Genomic DNA, 21,012 nt, shown 5'->3' on the forward strand with positions numbered 1-21,012 from the left:
ATTTTGATAGTTTTAAATAACACCATCCCACTTTGACTACAGCTGGTTTCTTCATGGGACTCACAACCCACATATTTTGTCTCTTTCCATTGCACATTCCCTAGCTCTCCATCACAGATCAATAAAATCTATTCTGAGCCTCGCTGCACCAGGCTTTTTCAGCTTAGTGGAAAAACCAAACGCCACTAAAGCTCACAAGCAGAATGGAGCAAAAGGGTGCAGCCTGAACAGCGGCCACAGGGTGGCACTGCGTGCTCACTCCCACCCAACTCCCTGCAGGTTGATAAAAGACCTGTTAAGGTCAGAGTTCCCTCATTGCAGTCTGATGTTCATATAAGAAGGTAAGATAACAGAGAAAAACAAAAACTGAACAAAGAACAAAACTAATCAGCTGCTGTCTGTAAAACAGTCTCCACTGCTGCTTAATAGCCTTCATCCATATAAAACCATAATTCAGATTTCAAGACAGAAGCATCATCTCCAGGTACCAACAATCAGACTCATGCAGTAACATAAACCGAAAACTGATTCTACTGTTAAATTAAACATACTTAAAGATCTAATGTTACATCTTTTTATGGAAGAGTAGAAAATAAAATGCCCTGCAAAATCATTCAGTGATGAACTTTATTTTTATTAAGCTTTTGTTTGAGAGATAAGCTTACTCTAGCCTAACAAAGCCTTGTTTTTGTTTTGAAAACATGCACATTGAAACAGACTAAGGGGTCCACCCCTTTGGGATGGGGATGGTTTGGCTTCTTTTGTTAGCCGGCAATGCCTCATACTCGTCTAAGAGTCTTACAGGTTGGTCGTTAAAGGGGATTGTTGGCCTGGCTGAATAGACAAGGTCCTCCACTCTTCTTAAGGGGCTGGTGCTGCGATGATAACAGGAATGGATTAACTCAATTGCTGCATTGCAGGTTTTTAAAAGCTGGAACCTGAGTCCACCCCCTCTGTTTAATGTTGATTTTTCTTTCTTAACATAGATGTTTAAGGTATTTTACAAGCAACTATGTGAAAAGTACAAAACGCACCTTGAGCTGTGATTCTGCTGTAATGACACCTTCACCATTTTGGGGGTTTCTACCAGCCTGTTAGTCTTTGCAAAATAGCTCCAGCTCTCTCAGGCTGAATACAGAGCTTCTGTAAAAACGTAATATTAAAGACATCTTTACACATTTCTATGCCAGTAGCTTACTTTGGTTGCATGAATGCTTTTAAAACATTGTTATTACCATTGAGTATCCTACCTATGACAATTCAAATAAAACTCTTAAAAACTCAATATATACTAAAGAACCTGAAGATGATGAAAGATACAACACTACAAATGAAAAGAAACTTGACTAAAAATATTTGTTACACAGTGGATGAAAGGCAGACACACAACATCGCCAACATTTATTTCCTTTTTATCAGTTCTTCAAGCTCATTTTCCAAGGCTTTTTCTCAAGAACACAAATTGCATCCTCTCTTCTCTGTCTTTCTTTACCCACTCCTTCCTGAGGCTGCAGATGTCAGTAGTTCTTCTGTAAGACAATTTGAGAAACGTCAAACCAGCTTGGACACTCATTGTACCAAGCATAATTCTTTTATTGCTTCTTTTATACAATTCAGTTTTTTTTATTTACAATTTTTACAATTCCTTCTCCATGTTTACCATCAACAGGTTGCATCGATGCCCCAAATAAGAGGTCTTCAACAGGTCGTCCGTATCCCCTAGGGGTCCACGGAGGTACCGCATTGGTTGGTCACGAAAGTTTTGGTTGATTAGAGTTTTTTTTTTTTTTTATATTCCCCCCCTGCAATTTTTTTCCACTAATTGAAATGTCTTTAAACACACATTGAAATTATTTCAACAAGCTGTAGTAAACAGAACAAATGGAGGCAGAAGATATATTTCAGTCATCAATGCCAGTGGCGGTTCTAGACAAAATGTACCAGGGGGCTAGGAGGGGGCCAGAGTGTTTTCATGGGGGAACAGAAAAGCATGAAATAAAAAACAGGTCAAGGGATTCAAATATATTAAGAGAGCTGCATGAAGTGAAATTTCTATTCAATTAGGTTTAATTAAAATTCTTTCTTATTAGGTCAATATAAATGCAAATTTTAGGAATTTTACATATTTTTGATATATAGATGTGTGTGAAGGACCACTGGCTCTGGTGGCAAGTTTTTTGTTTTATTTGGCAAAATTTTTATTTGATTTGTGTTTATCTGAATGTGTCAATTATTATCCCCCCAATACATGAAAAAAGTAAGAATGTATTATTATCTAGAGACTATTAATAACAGGAGGTGAAATGCAGCTCCAGACGAGCGGCGTGTGGTGACATCATCAGTACACTTCTGTTCTAATTGACCAATATTTATGTTGTGTGCTCCCGTTTTCTCAGAGTCCACACTTTCCTGTCTTCTTCTTAAGAACATACTTGGCAAGAAGACGACTCCGTATTCGCGTTTTTGTGAATTGAGAAATGGCATTAGTAGCATAGCCCTCCATTCCGATTAGCATCTCCTATCAACAGCCGCACATACGCTAGCTTATTCAGTCAACCCGGTCGTCTTCTTTTATATGGTTCATCCTCATCTTCACTACCTCTTCTTAGTTCTTCCTTTTCAGCAATTTCAACATGTTCAGGTTCAAATTGAAAAGGTTTGACATGAGTTATTGTTATTTTTCCCAGGAGGGAGCAATGCTAGCATACCCTAGCATATGTCATTTACTCTAAATTCTTTGCAGCATAATCAACATGGTTATGTCCGTGTGACAATGTTTTTGTGCATTTATAAAAACTAAAAAGTTTACAGTATTTTACATCAAAAATGTATATTTCCAAAAAAAATCTATTGCCACAAATAATCCTGGATCCCTTTAAAAACATGGTGCCACGATGTATTAGTTACCTTCACGATAGCATGAATAGTTATTTTATATTAAAGGGCACCATTCACAGTCCAGTGGGACTTTTAATTCTAAAGGACAAAATTACAATTGTCAAAGGTCCCACATAATTTCTTTGCATATTAAGACTGGAACAAGCTACAACTGATCTTACCCTTTATATAAAACAGATAAGAGATTGAAGTCACCAATTTAAAAAAGCCTCACCAAATTACTGAGAAAATGCCAAGTCAATTTTGTATTAAACATGAGTGCAAACCACTGAGACAAACCCACACATCTGTCGCAGTATTCAGCATGCATGGGTAAAGACACTAATGGCTTTTAGTACAACCTTTTTTGATGAAGAGTACATCCATTATCAGCTACCTTTAGGCTAATTTATTCCCAATTGCTGATTTATCCCCTCCCTTACTCTCTCTTGTTCTCAGCAAAAGTCACCCTGCATTCACGTTTTTCTCAGTTTTAACCAAGTTTTGCCTTTAAGGTTATTTTTATTGGTTCGGATAAACATTTATAATTGCCACAGTCATTGTGGCCTTTAAGTTATTTATTTTATTTTTGATTTTTGATAGACATTGAGAAGCATTACAACACCTAATGAACAGTCAATGGCTTAAGTTTGAGTCTGTGGATTTTTTTTAACCCAAAACCACACAGGGTGAATGATACAGATAATCCACACCACTCTTAAAGTCACCAAATGTCTTTTGGCTCGTTTTACCTCTTTCCACAGTGGAAAATTATAATTTTTTGAGGATGGACCATGGATTTTTGCAAAGTGGAAGTTTGAAAGATTCCAGAAACCTTGTCCATCCATTTTCCATCACACTTTTCCAAGCACGGTTATGACAGGTGCTGGTGCCTATCCCCAGCTGTCTACGGGCGAGAGGAGGGTTACACCCTGGACAGGTTACCAGTCTATCGCAGGGCAACACAGAGACAAACAACCACTCACACCTAAGGGGAATTTAGACAAGACTTAACATGCTATGTTTTTGGACTGTGGGAGGAAGCTGGAGTACCCAGAGAGTGACAGATGCTCAGTGAGAACATGCAAACCTCAATGCAGAAAGACCCAGGCTGGGAATTGAAACCAGAACATTCTCGCCACTCAGCAGACACAGACCTTTTCCATCTTTTTTAAATTCTTGTGCAAAAATCCATCTGTGTTCAAGTTTAAACCAGGTGTTGATTTTAATGGGGGTGGCAGAATTTGGACGTAGCTCTTGTTCACCATTATTCCAACACCTTTATGGCAGGGGGGTTTCACCATTAGAGGAGCAGAACATTGACTCATCCAGATATCCGTGTTATATTACAGCTGTCAAACACCACAATCTTTGTTTACCTAGTAGATTTTTTTCCCCAGCAAACATTCAAAAAGTTTATGCGGGCAGGTGCAAATTCCAGTCAAATCTACAGGTGTCCATTTTGTTGTAGGGACAACAAAACCAAACCATGTTTAGCCCAAGACCAGAGTACACCGGGACTAAGGAAAGACCAAACCAGAGTCCCAGACTGCAGAACACAATAAAATGTGAAACATGATCAAATGTGATTCTCAAACTTATCGGAACGACTCATCCATCCATCTATTGTCGTCATGCTTTATCCTGGCTGGGGTCGCTGTGGTGCCAATGTCCAGCTGTCTACGAGCGAGAGGCTTGCTACACCCTGGACAGGTCGCCAGTCCATCGCAGTGCAACACAGAGACAAACACCATTTACACAGACAGCTAAGGAAAATGTAGAGATGCCAATTAACCTAACTGTCATGTTTTTGGACTGTGGAAGGAAGCCAGGGTTACTGGAGAGAACCCAAACATGCTCAGGGAGAACATGCAAACTCCATGCAGTAATACCGCAGGCTGGGAATTGAACCTGGAGCCCTCTTGCTGTAGGGCAGCACTGCTACCCACTGCACAACTGAGCAGCCTGGGCGGTTCACGTTTTTCTAAATACCTAAATATGAAGCAGTAGAGCTGAAAAACACTATCTACTTTCAATACTCCTTCCTGGTCGGCCCAAGACAACCACAGCTTTCTTTCTTATAGGACAATTTAAAGGGGGGCAGAGAGGGGTAACAGACTAAATACAAAATAGATTATTGGCCATGCTTTTGCTTGGTTTTTAATCAATGCATTTTACAAATATACAAGCAATATTGTTAAAAATTAATTGGAAATATTTCTAAAATAGTAAAAGACCAATACCACCAAACAGTGATCTCAAGTGCATAAATCCCTCTCAACCTACAGTAGTGATCCAAAATCAAAACCATTTACCTTCCATTTTGAGTCAGAAGGTTAAAACTAGGATGGTCCCAACAGGATAATGATCCCAAACACAAATCAAAATTGGTTTAGCAAAGAACCAGGCTTTCTGACATTAAGATTGGCCCATTTAAAAGGGTCTCGCAATTTTTAGGGGTAACCCCACAATTGCCATTAGCCTGTTGATGGCAATGGAAAACTTATCCCCAATTTATCTGGTACATCTTGAGTTTCAAAACCCCAGAAGAACCCTGGTTGTTGTAACTTGCAAACCTTACCAGTCAGACTGACTTAAAGGTCGGACAAGGACGAGACTGACAGAGTCATTGGAAACAGGTAAGGAACTCCTGTCTGACCTGGACAAAGAAAGCTCTCCTATTCCGGTCAAGAACTGTACCTTTGAGTAGGTTTTCCTCATCCTCAATGCAAAACGCCACATTAGATGCTATGAGAAGAAGAAGACCTGTAGGTCTTATCATCTACGAAAGAAATACTTGTCGCCCAAAAGATCGGCAACAACTCCATATAGATGTTGGAGATCGGCCTGTTTTTCAATGTAGTCCTGTTTCTCTGACTGTGACTGGCTGGGTGTGCTCTAATCATTCTCTGACATGGGAGCTGGCTCAGAGCTCATCTTTTACAGTTCTTCTGTCTCCTTGAACCCCAGTTGGCCTCGGCAGATGGCCAATCACACTTAGCCTGATTCTGCCTTTCCTGTTAAAAGGGAGTGTTTCTTCTCCACTGTCGCTACAAGCATGCTTAGTGTGAGGAATTGCCTTCAAGTCTATGAGTCAATGGAATAATTGTTTTTTCTTAAATAGAAAACTTGGAATCAATTTGACTGTCTGATGTGGTGAACTGAAAGTGCGTTGAGATGACATGTGTTGTGAATTGGCGCTATAAAAATAAACTGTTGAATTGAAAAACAGACACAGGGGATTTGTTGGCTGAGCCTAAAAATCTCGTTAATGCAAACTATGAACAAGCCCACTGACAAACCCTACTGTTTTTTTGTTTTTTTTTGCTCTATTTAAAACCTACAATACTGTAGTGTTATGAAACAATCCTGATGCGATGTTAGTCCAATTACGCAGAGTCAGTCCGCTATGAAGATGCTCCCAGTGGAATATGGTGTCTGAGAGAAGCAGTGTGGCTTCCACTTCATGGGAACCTGAGCGGTCACATCTGAATAATTGTAACTTGCAATTGAAAAGCTGCTTCTAATACACAGACCATTAAGTTTATGTGAACCTATTAATGATAAAATTATACTGTTTATTACTGTAGATAAGTTAAATATAGTCAATAGATTTAAACATTCCACTTTTAATGACAAAGTTAGTAACCCCACATGATCAGCTTATGTAAAATTGACAGAAACTGCTCACATTCATGCATATTTATATGATTAAGGTAAAAACCTCCCTAAAGCCATACAGTCTGAAATAAAGAGAGAGTTGGATATACACTGAAAAATAAAACCCACAAGGTGTTCAAATAGTGAAAGTAAACAATTTATATTCCTCTCGATCATCCTCATGGCTATTTTTATATTGCGCATGAACTTCCCATGAGTCTCTTTGCTAAACTGCACCATCAACACCAGGACAGTGGAGGCGGGGTCAGACTGAATAAGGAAGCAGGACTCCAATTGGTCAGTGGCAGGGGGAGCAAATCAAACTAGGGAGCAGAGAGAGAGTGATTGAATGGGACAGAGAGATACAAGATGGGAAGGGGTTGAAGTGAATGGGTTGGGGGGGGGGGACACTGAGAGGGGGCGAAAAGAGAGGCAGAGAGGTGGCAGCAGATGGACCGTTGCACAGCCTGAAACACTTTAACCGAGGACAGGCAGAATGTGCGACTGCAGACGTGCATGCAGTCAAACAGTGATACAGGAGGGACAGAGGGAGAGACAATAACTGTGAAGCAGAGGGAGTCTTTTATGTCCTCTGGATTGGATGCTGAGAGCAGTAATCCTCTTTGGGGGGGAAAAAAACTGCATACTGGGTACAGAGCACAAGGTAGAAGAGTGAACTCTTCTGCTTTCCGTACTTTCTGTGTGATTTGAGGGCAGGTGCAAGCCGTATCATATATACAAGCACTCTTGATCCTAACAAATGTGAAAGACAGAAGAGGGACAGTTTGTTTATTTAGTTGCACCTTCTTCCTGTTTGTCTTCTTTTTTTCATCTGAGAGGAACACAGTGTCCTTTTCCAAAATAGAGTTTGAGTTGCAACTCTGGAAGCACAGGCAGAGGGACTCTCTATGGTGAAGATGAGTCTGGACCCCATACAGGTGATGAGTGGACAGGTTAAAGAGCTCAAAGTTTCCCCTTCATCCAACGGAGACACCAGAGGATCCTGGGAGGAGAAAGAGGTGTTTGACCCAAACCAGCTGGACCGAACTGCCAAACCAAAGCCGGTAAGTGTCACAAACTATCACCATAGATCATACTGTATTTTAGTCTGACATCTATATGTTTAGAAAGTCAAACATGCCTCTGTGCTCCTCATCTGGCCTGACTCCCTCTCTGAGACAGACGTACTTGTCTCCCTCGTCCATCTTAAAGCGTAGCTGTTAAATGTCTCATTCCAGGAATCCATGGAGGTCAGGAACACTGTGTATCACTGAATCCACCGACTTTAGTGATGGCCTCATACTGTGTTACAAACTTGCTCCCATTGGAATTTCAGACGGGCACAGCAAAAGATTTACATTAACACATGACCTGTCATTCCAGTCGTACTGACTGAACCGGGGTTTCTAAACCTTAATCACATAAAGTGATTTAAACCACTTTATGGTTTCAATCAGATTTCTAGACAAGATCATTAACCTACAGAATGTAATTAATTTACTCTGGAAAAAGTATAACCATTCTCAAATTAAAAAGATTATGTTCTGATATCACATCTTAAATATTTGACTTCACAGAATCTGAATTTAATCCCTTGTTAATCACTTATTGATGTGAAAAATAATACTGTACTTGACCCAACTTTAAATCTTTTCCCTGTTCAGGTACCCTGTTTCTGAACATTTCAGTTGATGAACTAAACTAATATATTGAAATTGAACCTAATGTACTTAATTTTTTACATTTCAATTGACTCAAAAATAATTTCCATTTCCCATCTTACAAACTCTATTAAAAAACAGAAAAAAACACCTGGCCAACAGATTACTTTAAATGTATTTATTAAGTGTTAATATAGCCTTACTGTAAATGGTGTAAATCCAGCTGGTGTAAATTGATGCTAACTAACCTCGGTAAGCAGTAGCAGTTAGCATCTGTCGCTAACAAGCTCACCACAACAGCCCTCCCGCTCTTTATAACGTAACACTGGAGGCTCCGGCTGCCAGTGGCGGCCGGGTATCCAGGATTTAACCCGAACAAAACTCCACACTGTACCTTCAAGCAATGTTTGTTTAGCTCTGGATGTAGCCCGGTTGAACGAGCGAGGGCTTTTTGGCTAGCCAACTTTAGAGATTCATTGTCATAACGTTATCAGTAAATGCGTAAAACTTCTCAGACATCAGCTAGCTAATATCAACTAGTTAACTAGCCAGCTATTACATTGATTATATGCAACTGCTTTGCTACTTGCGATAATTATGGATGAAATCCACCCAGGATGTAGAGACAACGAAAATGGCGCTCTCTCATGGTCTGGGACTTGGACTTGCTTTGATTGCGTGCAAATCGCAATCAAAAACTTTGTTTTAAGTCCTTTGTACATGTATTTATTTCAAGTTGAATCAAACTTGTCGTTTCAAAATCCAAAAAGAATGGGTTACACAAATCTATACTTTTATCTAGTTTACAGTGACAGTCATCAGTTTGAATGAACAGCTACATGTTACACTTTTTTTGACCCAAAATAGTAAAAACACATATATGGGGTGCCGTTTGTAAAGTTAAACCGTCAAGAATTAGGAACAATATTTATGGTTATTTAGCGTGTTTTAAGAGAAAAATAAAGGGTTAATTTTTTTCCAATTCATTTTTTCACTATGTCATTTATTCATTTTTAAAAATCTTACTTTGTTAAATAAATATTTAGTTTGGAGCTAAATATTTAATTTGCAAAATAAGTATGTAGTTTGTTGAAAAAATATTTAGCTCCAAACTAAATATTGTGCGATTTTTTTCAATCGTTACAAGCAGCTACCACAGGGTTTCGTCGTACAGTGTGAGTTCACAGCTAACGATGCATGTTCAGCACGACGCTTTGATGCGATCTACCTGCTCACACTGTACGTCTTAAAAACCTGGGGGACTCATCTATCCGGAAGCCAAACCAGTAGAACAGGAATATGAAGCTCACTAGAGTGAAACGCGCTGCCTTGGTAATTTTTGCAATTTTCAGCTGAAAGCCCTAGAAGAAAAGGCGACAACGCCATGCCTACTACGGTCTGTCAATTTTACAGAAAGAACTCCATTTCACTCGCACCCCCGTCATGCTTCTATGTTTATATCTGAGAGGAAGAAGAAGAACAAGAATCCTTGTTTTCGCACTGAGCGATTTGCCCACGACGGTCGACTGAAAATCTCATTTTCACCCGACCTCAAAATTCCTGATCGGGAGGTGGTCGTGACAGGCTGATCACCCCTCGTTACCAGTGTTGCCAACTCGTCAGTAAAGAAAGTTGCTATTGGCTTTGCTATGAGTCGCTAGAAGCCGCTGAATGACGTCATTGCCTAATTTTCATAATCTGCCACATGATGTGATGTACAAGTTATTGGCGATGTGGGAGAAATGACGTTGTTAGAAAGAGACAAAATGAGTAAAAACATATAGAATGTATAGCGCTGTCCATTAATGTTTGTTTATCTATTTATTTAGTTACATTTTTTCTTTTTTTTCCCCCTTGTGGTCTACTAAGGAGCTTAAAAGCATGGTAAAACATGAAAAATTTGAACCATAAAATTGTTTACATTACAATAATATTAACAATCTAAATGGAAAAACACACATCGGCTGTATTTGTTCACAAACACCTCACGAGGGCCGACTGCATTTCAAACATGTTTGATTTTCTCCCGACCGTACGATTCCTGATCTGGAGGTGGTCATGAGAGGCTGATCGCCCCTCGTTACCTCTTGTACACTACATGATGCACGATCAGGCTGAAACTCGGCCCGATCGAATAAATTCTCGCACGACTGTAAAATAGGCCTGAAAAGGGCAAAAAAAAAAATCATTACCATACGCCCGGCTTAAATGGTAAACTTTATAGTTATCACCCAGTTTTCTCATGGGCAGTGATAAACAGGTGTTTTAACTTCGTCTAAATTCAGTTAGCTTTCAGGGAAGTTTCCTACAAGTTAGCCTGAGTCTGAAACAAACTCTCACAGTTAAGGTTTGAGATCTTTTTTCGGCTTTTTTAAGACATCAGTTCAGTATGAAAATGACGTACTGTAACACTTTGGAAGTGTTCTCATTTAATATCATAAGATTCGTATCATATCATTTAATTTCCCTTTGGGATTAATAATGTGTTTTAAATTGAATTTCTCAGTGGCTTTGAAAAGGATCTATTGCAGCTTCTTTTGTAGTTTTTTTTTTAATATGAAGCAGATCATACACAGAAGCAGAAAAGTGAGTGTAGATGACAAACTTCTAAATCTTATGATGCTAAAAGTAGCTAAACACTTCGTAATCTCTGCTCGGTGTCTAGTGGTGTATTTTTCATCTTCAGATTTGAAAAAAAATCTGATCTTTGGGCTTTAAATATCACCCAAACTATTATTGTATTACATCACTCTAAATGCTCAGCAGCTCAGATATACTGTATTTTTGCCCTTTAATGGCGTTGTATGTGTTAGCATCAGACTAACAGGGGAAATAGTCTAAGAAATTATTAAGGAAGAAAAATATCACAGTTACACAGTGGTAAGATAGTTATTACTGGTTTATAAATAACAACATCTAACAGACATTCTTGTCAAAACACTTTAGGTTTTAACTGAATTGAAAAGTTTCCTTTCAGCTTCATTTATAGTTAGGTATCTTTTATAGATACTTATAGACCACTATGAAAAATGTATGTCAGCAAATAAGCTATTTCTGTAAATATGCTGGTATATTTAGAGATGATAACCAAAATATGTTATCACAGTCTTTCCAATAAACTCCTATGACTACAGTTTAGTAATTTTAACAAACCACTGACTGAAAGCACCCAAAGCCTTAATTTTGTTAATGAAAAATCTTCATTAGTAGTTTTCTAACTTTAATTCATCCCAATCAATTCAGTTTCTTTATATAGCGCCAATTCACAACACATGTCATCTCATGGCACTTTACATAGACAGTACTGTCAGACTCGTTAAGAAAACTAGTTGATTGCATTAAGTCGTTGACTTGCAAGACCTGCTCTTCCTGACTGAGATTGCGGGGACTACTTTTGCCTGCATTTTGTCGTTAAGTCTTGAACAATCCCTCACAACAAGCATGCATATAGCAACAGTGGAGAGAAAAACTCCCTTTTAACAGGAAGAAACCTCCATCAGAACCAGGCTCAGTGTGAAGCGGCCATCTGCTGAGGCCGACCGGGGTGCAAGGAGACAGAAGCAGAGATACAAAAAGAATCAGATGTACAAAAGGTAACTGTTAACTAGCTCCACGGGTGGCCGGTTCAGGAAACACACAGCCAGACAGACAAGCTCCAAGCCAATTCTGCTAGTCACAGTAAAAGAAACAGGATGACACTGGAAACGGTCCAATCTCCAACATCTATAAACAGAGATGTCGATGGCAGCAGCACAGCTGATATTTCAATCCAGGTTGGAGTCACAGCCAAACAGGAACACACCAGATGAAACTACTATCATGAGAAAAAAGCAGAGAGAATATAAAATAATGAGCGGAACTTAAAAAAAAAACTCTGCAGGATGGGAGAATAAACACATAATGAAGCAGAATGCAGTGTATTCTCATTATGAGTTCGTATGAATCGTACAAAAAGTTATGCACCGTAATTTCGTACGTTTTGGACGTTTTTTTCGTCGTATGCGCATGCGCATCTTACGCACCATTCAAGAACATAGAATTTAAAATACAATTAGCCCTAACCCTGAACCTACAGCTAACCTTAAGATATAAAACAGCAAGCAACGTAGTTAGAGACATGAAGAAGTAATTATTGCACTGTTTTTCCCAGTTTTACGTCCGTCCGCGGATCTGCTTTTTTGTCTGTCTGCCAGCGCATGCGCACTGATCTGTTTTTTTGAGGAAAAACGCCCAAAACGTACGAAATAGTGTGCATAACTTTTTGTACGATTTCATACGAACTGATAATGAGAATATGTTGCAGAATGAGGAAAGTGGTCCCTATGTGATCCACCAGCCCAAACATATAGCAGCACAAATACAGAAAATAGCTCAGGATAGCCTTACTATTTTGCATGAGGTATAAGAAAGATAGAGCCACAGTAGGGCCAAGAAGAAACATCACTCTGTTTTTAATTGTATGTTTAATAAAAAACGGAAAGTTTTAAGCCTGGCCTTAAAAGTAGACAGGGTGTCTGCCTCACGGACTTAAACTGGTAGTTGGTTCCACAGGAGAAGAGCCTGATAACTAAAAGATCTGCCTCCCATTCTACTTTTAGAAATTCTAGGAACCACTAGTAAACCTGCAGATTGAGAGCAAAGTGTTAGGAACATAAGGAACAATCAGATCTCTGATATAAGATGGAGCTAGGCCATTTAAGGCTTTATATGTGAGAAGGAGGATTTTAAATTCTATTCTGGATTTAACAGGAAGCCAATGAGGAGAAACCAGGATAGGAGAGATATGAATCTCTCTTTTTCATTTTCATCAGAACTCTGGCTGCAGCATTTTGGATCAGCTGAAGGCTTTTAACTACGGTCTGTGGACTTCCTGATAGTAAAGAATTACAATAGTCCAGCCTTGAAATAACAAACGAATGGACTAGTTTCTCAGCATCACCCCTGGACAGGATATTTCAAATTTTTGCAATATTCCAGAGATAAAAGAAAGAAATTTAAGAAACCTTTTTAAAATGGGATTTAAATGACAGATCCTGATCAAAAATATCACCTAGATTTTTTACTTTATTTTCTGAGATCAGTTTAATCCCATCCAAATGAAGTGACTGACTAATCAGTTTATTTTCTAAAGACTGGTCCAAAGACTATAACTTCTGTATTGTCTATATTGAAAAGGGTTAGTTTCATCTGGATTAATAGACAGGTTTATCTGGGTATCATCAGCATAAGAGCGGAAATTATCCAATGCCATCTAATAATTCCCATTTGGGAGCACCTACTATACATAGTAAAGAGAATTGGTCCTAGCACTGATCCCTGTGGTACTCCACACGTAACCCTGGAGGTCTTTTAGAGCAAAGTACGATTATTTAAAGGTCATTTTACGCTGCTTCAGAGATAAATAGTTGTTAGCTGTAAAGCAATCCTATAATTTTGTTGTTTTTTCAAACAAATTTCATTTATTTAGTTACATTTCCAAATGAAAAGTTAATAATAATGTTTACATTATTCATTTATTTGTTAATGTAAGCATTAATTAAAGGAAAGTTGATTTATTTTATTTGTCCTCAAAAGCTAGCTGCTAGTTAGCAGGAGTTCGGTGTCTCTGCAAGAGTAACTGCAGCTTTTACTGAGCAGAATGTTTCAAACTGCTTTTGAATTCATAGATGACAATTGATGGGGCAACGTTGCTGTTAATTGCAAAAATATAACTGATCTACAAAAGCAATGAAAATACATCAGTAGCTTTAATATATTCCATAAAAATTCAAAAAATATCCACTGGACTTGGTTTTCTAAGATTTGAAGATGTTTCGCCACCTCTCCAGGAAGCTTTCTCAATTCAAATGTCTGGATCCGCAGTGACTTTGAGTCTTATAAAGACAAAGCCTTGTATCGCTTGGAAACATGCAAAAACAAGCGATACAAGGCTTTGTCTATATAAGACTCAAACTCACTGCGGATCCAGACATTTGAATTGAGAAAGCTTCCTGGAGAGGTGGCGAAACGTCTTCAAATCTTGGAAACCAAGTCCAGTGGATATTTTTTGAATTTTTACGGAATGGCTATAAGCTGGATGACTGAGAATCTTCATCACCATATACTGTAGCTTTAATATAGTTACAGGTCCACAACTTTTGTGCTGCTGGAGGCCGTTCTCAAGATTCCTGCTTTCAGTGGCAGATTAAATATTCATACAGTATCAGGGTCAGGGATATTACTAATTTAAAGGCTTAGATTGTTCTGTAGACATTATACAGGCACAACATAATAAAGTAAATATATTCACATTAACTGGATTAACTGGCAAGTGTAATATTTTGACAAAGATTGACAAGATCCAAGATGTAACGACTAGAAAAATACAGTGTCAGGCCAGCAAACCATCAAACGTAGTCGAAAAAAAGTCTAAGTGGTGAATCTGCCAAAGGGTCCACTTAGCCAGCCAAGGCTAAATGATGAAGCTGGGGACTTACTTCAACTTATCCACTCATGAGAATCTGTAGCTGAATCCTCTGAAAAAGTTCCACGCTGATTCTGATTGAATTGCATCAAAGTTTGTTGGGTATTGGACTGCACGGTCATAAAGCCATTCAGGATTTGCACAGTAAAGACGAACGACTTGATGCCTGGGAACACTCGTTCCAGCTTGCCCTATTAAAAGAAGGCAAGCTGTCAGAAAAATGTCTTGCTGTCACACATTGGTAATGCCCCCAAACCTTTGCCACCAAGCAAAAATATTTTGGGCGGATCCCAATATGACTTTGAAGTGTTGAAAATTAAATTATGTATCTACAAATTAGATTTTTGTTTCAAATATGCAGTAGCTAGGCATATTTGGCCCTAAAATATTGGTGTGACGGCTAGTAGTGTCCATACATCGATGGGTCACTGTTTTGGATGCAAAGACACCATTACACATGGAACAGAAGGTCGTAATGTTAGGCTTCCCCAATATGCAGCTATAATTTATGTGCACAGAAAATTATAATAATTGCATTTAGAAGTATAGCCAACATTTTTTTACTCTCTTTACATATTATAATATAGATGGATTTCTAAGTTAGCTGTAACAGTGTTAGCTTAGGAGTTTTTTATTATTTCCTCTGTGCATTTTGTTTTTTTTTTACTTTAAAATGTACCATGAGAACTCTTATCACCGGAAGCAGGACCTCTGCTTTTTGTCTTGGAGGATTCAGTAATTTTCCTTCATGATAACAGCTTTCATTTTGGGAACAGAGTCATGTTACTGTGGGCTATGAATAAAACACATCCAAAGCAGATCACCGTGCCAGATGTCCCAGGTTAGATGCAATATTTATCAGTGGTCCAGCACTTGCGTACAGTAATAACACATCTGTAGGATTTCAATCATTCCATGCTTAACAAGGCTTGTTTTTAAAGAACAACATGGGTCATATTTCAGAACAACATTGCTGCTAGAGGCAGTGCGTACAGTCACACTCCTGTGTTACCATGTCTGCCAAGACTTGGACAGACTGCATCATTACTGGCCTTTACCTTATCTATAAATAACCGCAGTCTGCACTCACCCAGCTACTTTCTGCTCACACCCCCACCTCTATTTTTCCATTTTATTCTCCTGGAAACCCCTTTTCCTCTGTCTGCAGAGCTTTGATTTATAAAAAAAAAGAAAAAAAGAAAAGAAAGAAAAAACACAAGTTATTGATTCATTATACATGGATGCCAGCAGCACTGTTAAGTTAAAGCTCTGAAAGGATTTATACGTAGAGCAGAGGCTTGGCTTCAACTTAAAAAAAAAAAAACACATTGTTGTTTTTTTGCCCCAAAATACACCAAGCTTTGAAATTACATGGATTTCCAGAGAAGCAGAATCACCCGACTGACGTGTTCCCGCCGGATAGGAGAGCTGCTGTGGGAGAGAGGGCAGGCAGTTAACACTTCCAGTATCAAATCACAGCAATGAGCTGGACGCTGGCCCTGTGGATCACCCCCCAGACTGTGTGACATGTTATTCATAGAGTAAACTGACTCTAATGGATAAACTGCACCAAAACGTTTCATACAGCTGCAAATCTGTCATAGATCACAGTGTCCCCCACAAACATAGAGCTTTGACTTGTATAGCTCCAACCTGTATAGTGTTACCTTCATGTTCCTCATTCTGAAATACTCTGAAAATCAAAGTCTTATATAAAAAAAAGCTCTGCACAATAAAAGAAATCTCATTATAAAAACAATAATAACTGATTCATCTTCAGTCTGTTGAATAAAAACAAACTGTTATTCTGCTAAGGTGACAGGAAGACGGGCCCGGAAGGTGGAGGGAGGCGTGTTCTTTGTAAGTATGTCCCATCGTCACGTAAGGCTGAACGCGTCTGTTTTTTCTCCATCTGAGTGACCATCGGTCCTGACTTTCTCACCCTACATGTTTAACCTTTCCTGCTGATGTTGCTCCTGCATGATCACAAACAAACCCACGCTACTAACCAGCCGCCTGACCCCGATCCATAAACATGTGTGTTGTGCTGATTCACCCTGCTCTGGATGGAACTGAGCTAATGACCCAACAGCTGTGACCCTTAATGTGTGTATCTGCGCATCATTATGGGTGGACACGAGTCAAAATGACACCCAGGGAGCACAGGTACAGGAAAACAGCATATGCCTGTTAGAAAAAAAACCCTGAATGATAACGGTAAACAAAAGCTTTGCATGCATTTGTATCCAACCTCTTTAAACTGATATCCATTAATAAAAACTGTGATTAGTTGCCTATAAATTTAAATTATGATAAAATGTAATTTATTTTCTGTTTTGCCAACGTGGCTCTGGAAAATTTATGTCCTGGAGTTAGATAATTGCCCACATGATTTGCTTTCACAAGTAGACCATTATGGTTGCTGCCATGATGATTGGGTTGGTAATTATGTATGAAACTTTATTAAAAATGGCTCAGGGTATACAATCGTATGCAAAGGAGGTGGGAAAGGAAATAGGATAAGATTTAAGAGGAGAGAGAGAAAAGAGGTAGAGTAAAAGAGAGGGAGAAAGAAAAAAGAATAGAAACAAGACAAGAAAAACAAAAAACACAACAGAGAATAAACAGCAGGGTCTAGATGAAAATGAAAGAGAAAGAGCACAGAGGACAAAACAAAGGAAAATTACAATAGACTAGTCATAAGAAGAGCAAATATCCCACAGACGTGCAGTCAGTACATGCATATATTAAGGAAAACCTGTGATGATGCATGTAGTGTTAGTGTGTATCTGTGGACACTTGGAATAAAATGCCTGTGATACATATGCATGTGTATCATGGATTTACAGGACTCCTTCATAAGGAGAATATGCTCAATACCAAAGTGTGAGCAGCTTCAAATTATGTTGGGGGTCCAGAGCCCAAGGACGACTTAGAGGTGACTAGAGCCGCAAGTATCCATAGCAACCCTCAACTTCAGGGACACAGGAAGGGCAGATATAGGTACGGCCACACCCAACGAAGACACTATGGCACCACCTTAGGGGGTAGAGTCCAAGTACAGCCCAGGTTCAGCTCCAGGCTCCACCCCAGACCCATCCTCCATTATCATTCACCTGATCCCACCAAAACACACCCACCATGTCCCCAATCAAAGGTCCTTCCTGCTGGAGCCACAGTTGGCCAATGTCCCTACTACCCTGCCTAAATCCCTAAGCCACCCACCCCTTGGAGGGACGATGCCAACTATAACCTCCCCAGGGCTTCCCAACAAACCCCACATCCATCCCCAAACATCAGAGCAGGGAGCCAACCCCCGGCCTTTCTGTGCCCTCACATTCATAAGGCCCTCTCTTACTCATGGTTGCCAGGCAGCCCACCACCCTAAGCCAAGAGAAGACCAAGCCTGGGCACCATAGACAGATTGATGGCAGCCAATCCACCTGACTGCAGGCACANGCCAATCCACCTGACTGCAGGCACACGCCAGAGATAAAAATGTGCAACAGAGCAGAACCCCAGGCCAGATAGTTCTGGGAGAGCTAAAAACCCCAGCCAAGCTGCAATCAACCCCAAGGGTCAAGATCAGACCTCCTTCCCACCGAAGTGTGGACACACCCCATGCCAGCCCCTCTCCTGTTCATATGTGGTGCTGCCTTTGAAAAAGCTTAACCTCTCAACATCCACCTCATTTTGAAATAATCCCCACCTATTTGCATTCTCAAATGGAAGAGCAAGTAATGAATGAATAATGAGGAAATGTCAGCCCAAATTATATGTGTCATACATCATTTGAAAGAAATTTGGGTGAGTAGAACACAGCCCAAGCTGCATCGATAAAAACATGACTCAAAATTGTTGTTTTTTTATTCTCAAAAATGACAGCAGTAATAAAGCCATGCTTGAGGATAGGCATGTCTCATTTTATTACATTAGTTCTACATCATGTCACTCACAAATGCAGAAAATTTCAGACCTCTAGCTACAACAGTTCCAGAGCTGTGGGGCTTTGAACTTTTGGTGTCACCAGCGTCTCCAAATCTCTCCAATTGTGCCAAATGCTTTTACTCAGCTGTTTGACCCCTAGAATAACACTGAAGTATTTTAATGGCCACAAAACATTTGTGAAACAAGTATTTTTTTTAGAATCAGTGAATATAACAAAATTTAACATTTATAAACCTAAAAAAACATAAAAGTTTATTAAAAATAATGAAACTGCTGCTTTTCAAGCTAAAATAAGCCCCAGTTGCTTTTCTGAGCTGTATTTCTTTTAAGCTTAAGGCATTGTAATAAAACAAAATCAGCATCCAAACTTAAAAAAAAAATAGGACTGTTGTTATTTAGCTTTGAGCTGCGCTCATTGATCCACTCTCAGCTATGTGTTTCACTCTTATTATGTTATGGACCAACAAAAGCTTAGCATGCATTTTTCCTCTTTCCCCTTTAAATAATATTCATTAATAAAACCTCTGATTAGCTGCCTTGAAGATTATGTTATGATTACATTTACAGCTGTGTGTAAATCCTTGTTTGTATGTTCACAGCTATTCTGTATAGGGGCGGAGCTAGGGACCGTTGCCCTTAAATCCTGTGAAATCTGATCGGCCTCATCAAGGTGCACCCCTGATATTGGACATGTCTCAGCAGCAGGTCACTCCTGCAAAGCATGAGGTCACTGTTAAGTACGGTGATCTATCAAACTACTGGGGAGTGAAATGGAAAGAATTTGGAGAATATGACACATATGGTGATATATATGGATCATAAACGGGATCGTATTTGAACAACTAGTTATGTTTATATTTTTCTTAGACTGGTCCTAAACAGATGATGTCTGTGTGTGCTAACAGGTCAAGCCAGGTTTATGCTCAAAAACCATGTTGTCTGCGTGTGTCGCAGTTAACGCAGATATGCTACCCCCCGTTTCCGCAGACACTCCCCAAAGTTGTTGGTGACCGCAGACAGTGCTGCAGATAGCGTAGCAGGAGGAGAGGAAGGAGGCCTCTTATTGGTCAATTCTACATCCACTCTGCACTATGCGTATTTCCTGTTTGGTTTCTAATGTCAGAAACTCTGGCCACAATGTCTGCCACACCTCTGACACTATCCCAGATACCGTACAGGACGCCAGTTTGTAGCTCTGTGTGACAGTCTGTTGATTTGCACCTGAAACCAACAGACCAGTAGATTTCTATTAATAGATTTATACAGTATTTTTAATACATGATATCCTCGTTTGAAAACTTTAGTTTGCATTTTCTGCTTGAATTTTTTTTAACAGAACCTTCTTTATAATACATTTTTTCCCTAAAGTGGATTTTAAACATTTTTGTACCTTGTGTAAATTTCCAACTCACGTATTCTTTTCAAATGAAAAATAAGGATAAAGACCTTTCCTCTGATGTCCCAGTTCGTACGTGAGCTTGTGACAGTATTTTCACACACTGTAAGCCAAAGGCAAACTCATCACAGCCAGCCAGTGTGCAGCTGCCCGCTGTGGGCACTAATGCCTGCTGCCCTGGCAGGAATGTCCCCCTCACCCTCCAAACCACAGAACATATACATCAGGTAATATGAGGAAAGCTGTCCAAGGGATTTAAATGTGGCTTTTATTGGGTCGGTTGCTGTTGTAGATGAGCTGGATTGAATAATTAGGCATGTAGCATTATGCCACCTGCATCAGTCACACTTTTAATTTCTCATTTTCTTCATATGTGTGACCCCAAAATATCCCCACCAAAGATTAAGCTGTAAGGAAACAATAGTTGTATCTATTTAGGTGCATAGCTGGCTTTTAGAAAGGAGGCTGCTATGGACTCTGTGCACTTACAAGTCCATTCCATTAATTTGCAACCCATTTACCATATGGGAAAGTAATGTGTGATTCACAAGTGTATCACACAATGAAGCACATATGTGAATAACATGTGAAACCAAACATGTATTCAAATGGGTACCATGCAGAGATGGGAAGTAACGAAGTACAAATACTTCGTTACTGTACTCAAGTAGATTTCTCTGATATTTTTACTTTATTTTACTACTTATTTTTATGGTGACTTTTTACTTCTACTCCTTACATTTTTACACAAATATCTGTACTTTCTCATAACTGGAACTCCTTACATTTTTAAAAATTGGCTCGTTACTTTAGTTTTGAATCATTTCAATGGAGTTACCGTTATTATTTTTCACGTCATCAATACCAAATTCAATCTAATTGGATGGGAATCTACGTTGCATTTGACACACCACTACAAGATGAATCGACAGATTCTGTGGTATTTATTCGCGGCAAGTCATTGCAGCTTGGTGGCGGTGGCGTTAGCATAGTACGAGATGATTGAA

At 39.3% G+C, this 21,012-nt stretch overlaps 1 protein-coding gene across 3 annotated transcripts in view; it reads left to right on the forward strand.

Annotated features, from left to right (window-relative positions):
- Positions 1 to 6,994: 6,994 nt before the first annotated feature.
- Positions 6,995 to 21,012, forward strand: part of LOC107091489 (cytosolic 5'-nucleotidase 1A-like) — a 41,170-nt gene continuing 27,152 nt past the window's right edge. Inside the window, exons 1-3 of one of the 3 annotated variants that reach the window (XM_015385438.1) lie at positions 6,995 to 7,201; positions 7,403 to 7,601; positions 16,477 to 16,521. In XM_015385438.1, coding sequence (XP_015240924.1) covers positions 7,446 to 7,601; positions 16,477 to 16,521 — 201 coding nt within the window. In that variant the 5' untranslated portion in view covers positions 6,995 to 7,201; positions 7,403 to 7,445. Of the gene's footprint in view, positions 7,602 to 16,476; positions 16,522 to 21,012 lie in introns of all 3 variants that reach the window. The other 2 variants (XM_015385439.1, XM_015385440.1) reach the window with 2 other exon arrangements.

The sequence above is a fragment of the Cyprinodon variegatus genome, unplaced genomic scaffold (genome assembly GCF_000732505.1).
Source record: "Cyprinodon variegatus isolate N-32 unplaced genomic scaffold, C_variegatus-1.0 Scaffold339, whole genome shotgun sequence".
In the NCBI taxonomy this organism is placed as follows: Eukaryota; Metazoa; Chordata; class Actinopteri; order Cyprinodontiformes; family Cyprinodontidae; genus Cyprinodon; species Cyprinodon variegatus.